The 4,792-nt window shown below is 34.9% G+C and overlaps 1 protein-coding gene across 1 annotated transcript in view; it reads right to left on the bottom strand.

Moving 5' to 3' along the window:
* Positions 1-4,792, bottom strand: part of cd276 (CD276 molecule) — a 139,052-nt gene that overhangs the window by 36,845 nt on the left and 97,415 nt on the right. The window contains exon 6 of the mRNA XM_015378509.1: positions 1,187-1,228. Within this exon, the coding sequence (XP_015233995.1) occupies positions 1,187-1,228 (42 nt within the window). The remainder of the gene's footprint in view (positions 1-1,186; positions 1,229-4,792) is intronic.

Here is a 4,792-nt window from a genome sequence, read left to right as displayed (position 1 = left end):
GATGGATGGATGGATGGATGGATGGATGGATGGATGGATGGATGGATGTCAACAGGTAGTCCAGTCCTTGGCTGGACTTTATGTAAACAGAAGTCACTTTTCTGCTCTAAGTTTAAGTTTTAATATCAAGCAATCATTTTAAAAAGATGGCTTATTTTTTTAAGGTTCAACTGTGGAAGATAATGTTTGCCACTAGTTTCTATAAGGGTTTTTGTCTACCAAACAAGAGGCGATCTCTGTATATCACTAGTTTGTTATTATGAAGGCTGTAACCTGACATGAGCTTTCTCCCGATAAAGTGTTATTGTCACTATTTAGGTAACTTTGCCAAAGTAATATTTCATTTCTAATAATTTCCTTTTGCTGTTAATGAACTTAGTTAAACTAAATAGCACATTCTTGAACAGTGAGTACATTTGGTTTTTTTTTTCTTTCTCTTTATATAATCTTTACAGCCACATTTTTCCAGCTTAACAATTTAACAAGCTCCTTATTCAGTGATTTTTAGCTGACACTTGTTTTTACCTTAATCAATAATTGATTCTATTGTTTGAATTGTTGAATAAAGTGGTGTTAAAATCCAAAAAAATACATTTTTCCAGCTTCTTTTTAAAGGCAGTGATTAGAACTTGTGCAAGAAACAAGCCTTTATGTATTGCACTAGTTTCTGGAAATATTAAGTACGGTAGAATTCTCACAAGCACATTTAAGGTGATAAAAGCATCTTTTATTCTCCTGCTCTTGCCTGATTTGACAATATCTGACATATGGCCTTGCAGAACTCATTCTGGGTCTTCTGGGACTGCAGCTCATCTTTTCCAAACCACAGGGCTGGCACCAGTCGATCAAAACACTCACTGTAGTATTCATATTTTCTGAATGCATTTTATTTTGTCATTTTTATATATAAATTATTAAATAACTTAGTGTTTTCGTTGTGTCCCATGGTGAAAAGAGGTGAAATGATGTGGCTTGCAACAATTATCACTGACTCCTACAGGTTGTTTTTGCATTTTTTTTTGTTTTGTTTTTTTCTATGTTTGTTTCGTAGACCACCATTCAGAGTTTGGATTGCCAAACAACAGCTACAGGAAAATAGGATTAAAGTTGTCGAAATTCAGCAGGTGTCCTTCCAGCTGCAGCTCACATGAGAAAATAAGACTTGACTACGTAGGATGTCACTGACCTGTCTTTGATTCCTCTTCTTCCAGCTCCTTGGCCTCTTCAGCTGTGGGAAGACAGAGGTTCTATTATCAGCAGGAGCCACAGCACCAAGGCAGGCACACAATGTCGTCACTTCATTGCAAGTCAACGGCGAGTGGATCCTTCACAGCTCGAAGGACAAGCTGTGATGAAAGAGCTATATGAGGATGATGCTCCACACAACGCTTCCCAATCACCTCAAACACAGCCACACACACATCATGTCCGACACACACACACACACTGAGTCACATCCACCCTTTAACCTCCTATCCAGCACTTTCACAAAGACTCTAATCACATTAGACTTTCGCTGCTGGCTTTCAAAAAACCCACTGTCAACACAGCACGGAGGGGGTAACCCAGTAGTGATGGCTGTCAAAGGACATGCATGTGAATATGGGCTAAAAATGGCTCACATGTATCCAAGACATGGATCTGAATTTTCTGTAGCTTTAGAATAAACATAACTTGATTGACAAGAACTAAATGCCAGGGTAACTATAATTGTGTGTTTTACATTACCCCATTTTATTGCATTCATACTCCGACTCATGTTCCTCTTGGGAAATTAATAAAAGGAATTTTGTTATAAAATCAGCAGCACAAATTTGTGCATTTCAATATTTAAACACTATATATATATATATATATATATATATATTGTGTGTTCAGTCAAAGGCTTTTACCTCGCAATGTTAAAAGTAATACCTTTACTGGAAATGATACTGTTCAGACTGTGTTGTTCTCTGTAAAAACATCTCAATGTTAGGTTTGCCTCTTGAAGGCAAAAAGGAACTAAAAAATGTGTATACCTTTGTGGGGGAAAAAAAGCACAAAAGCACCTTGCAAAATGCCCTATATAGTCTACTAAAATTACCACAGATGCATGAAGCCTTTTCCACTCCACCAACCATCTTAGCAGTGTGGCAGGAGCAGAAATACCTTAGGGGATGAGGCTTTGACAGGAGAGACGCTCATTTAAAGCACCTTAAGGTGAGGTTGAATGTGAGGGCAGCCAGAGAGAAGTGGCTGTGAGGTGCTGCAGTTGTACATGTGTAACAACGTTATACCCCAACTGGCTGCATTGGCAACATGTGGTGGTAAGAAATAGGATAGTCAATGCTTAAATGTGAATGACAGGCTAAAGGAATTAGCAGTAGGATAGCTGGGGGAGGAAAACAGCCACTTACTAAACCCAAATTTAGTAAGTTATTGTTCTACGTCATTAACCTTCTATGTTCTGCATCTTGTTTTTTCTTATTTTAAATGTTAATTGTCTTGTTCCATTGGCAAAGTGTCTCATTTACCTCCTCAGTTTAAGAAAAAAATACTTATTTAAATTTCCATTTTTGCAGTGTAATTAACGTGTCCCCTCTAGGATTCCTTGCCAAGTTATTCACAACTATGAACCTCTTAGACATTACATTTTACAGTTACAAATTTCAAAGAGTTTTACTTAAATACACATATAAAATTATGCCAGCATATGTTTCCAGTCCACTTCAGTCCAACATCCCTAAATTCAGATCAGTTAATTGTCTTTTGAAATAATCTAAAATCATTAGTAAATAGGGCTCAACCTGTATATATACCTGTATATAAAATGCATTATAAAAGTTGTATACTTTTGTGGGAGAATAAATCAGGGTTAGGTTATAAAACAATATTTGGTACCCTCTCATTTAGGAAATTATAGTAATTGTATGAAAATGAAACCGCCACCACTGACAGGTCAAAGGCAGCTTTATTCAGAGTTACGTTGGAAGAGCTACCATTAGCTAAAGCTGAAGTAGGGAATCTGAAAACACAACTATTAGTTGAGGACTTCACAAATATGCATGTGATGGAAGAAAGAAGAAGAAATTCAAGTTTTAGTTTTGCATATAGATACTGTGGTGGAAAAAATGCACATCAACATTCTGACATTTAAACACGGTGGGTGTAATATTAACCTGTCCGAATGCTTTTCTTGATGAGATGGAGGCTGTTCAAAATGTATGGGAATATGGATGAAGCTAAACACAAGGCAATTCTGAAACAAACAGGTTATTTCTGGTTGAAATAGGCTTCAGATACGGTTCAACGTTTACCTTCCAGAACTTTAATATCCATTTTGACAGTAAGAGCTGCACCTGGATGCTCTCTAAGTATATCCATGTAGTAGAATAGCTCAGACACAATTCAAACCAAGACTCACTTCCTACTGTAATATGTGACCGAACGTTGAAATTACTCCTCATAAACGTGTTACATAAAAAATGACTGAAATTTAGTTATTTTGCAAAGAAATTTGGCTGAAGTCTCAGAGTTAACACTTAAAAACCCGAAAGTGAAATACCACCGAGACTTTAACACTACAAACACTTTCTATGTAAGTCAATTTTTCTTCAATTAAGTGATTTTTTCTTGAATTGAGCAGGTAAGTGAGACACTTTGCCAATGAAACAAAATAATTTATATTTGAAATAAGAAAAAACAATTGCAGCCTCTTATTTCAAGTGCCTGTTATATAATTATCTTATTGTAGGCATAAAAATACTCATTCCATTGGCAAATCATCTCATTTACTTACTCAAATTAAGGGTAAAAGGTTATTTTAAGAAGTCTTAGCTTATTTCTAGATAATTTTTGCAGTGAAGCTAGGGGTCACCATGTCCAAAAAGAGGACACTTTGCCCAGCCTCAAGACAGGCCTTCAGACAGGTGTCTCAGAGGTTAATAAACATGCTTTATAATACCTAAATTGTACATAAATAACTTCTGTAGTGAAACAAAATCTGTAACAAATAAGAGATGTTTATTATTCCAGTTGAAGTATAAATCCTGCTGTTAAAAAAACACTTTTGTAGAAGTTAGAGTATAAACTTAAGCTTTTTACGCAAGTAAAAGTGTAAAAGTTAAATCAAATTAGCTTAAATAACCCTATTAAACCCTATTAAATTAATATTTTTCTACACTTCTGGATAACTTTCTTATGCTTAATTTTCTTAGTTCTGTAACTAATGGTAAAGTGTCAAATTTAAGTTTGCATCATCTTATAAAAACTGTTTATTTTGGTATGTGGTAAAAAAACAAGTTGGTGCAAGAGTCCAACCAGAAAGAAATGAATAAAACAAGTTATTTAGATGTTTTTTACTTTTTTAAATAGGCCATAACGAAAATGAGCTAACATCAAACAAACTAACGCGTCTATTTTTAAAATGTAGGGAGTAGAAAGTAGAGATAATTGCAAAAACATTTAAGGAGTAGATGTTAAAAGTGATATAAAAATAATCACACCAGTAAAGTAGAGATTAGAGAAAGTTCTACTTAGGTAAGGTAACAAAGTATTTCTACTTTGTTACTTGACACCTCTGATAACAAAATGTATCTTTTAAAATACATAAACAATAACAAATAATGTTCTAAATATGACCTCTTCTGTATTAAAAAATACAGCTTCAACAAATTACAGCATCCTGTGTTTTCCTGGGGGGGGATTTGCCCCAAGTTCCCTGGGGCCCCATAAAACTTAATACAACTATTCCTTACTTTTTCACATTCATTATGTTTTTGATAAAAGTCCTTTTGCTAAAATGCCATCAGAA

Source organism: Cyprinodon variegatus, unplaced genomic scaffold (assembly GCF_000732505.1).
Source record: "Cyprinodon variegatus isolate N-32 unplaced genomic scaffold, C_variegatus-1.0 Scaffold173, whole genome shotgun sequence".
NCBI lineage: Eukaryota > Metazoa > Chordata > Actinopteri > Cyprinodontiformes > Cyprinodontidae > Cyprinodon > Cyprinodon variegatus.
This window is presented reverse-complemented; position numbering and strand designations above follow the sequence as displayed.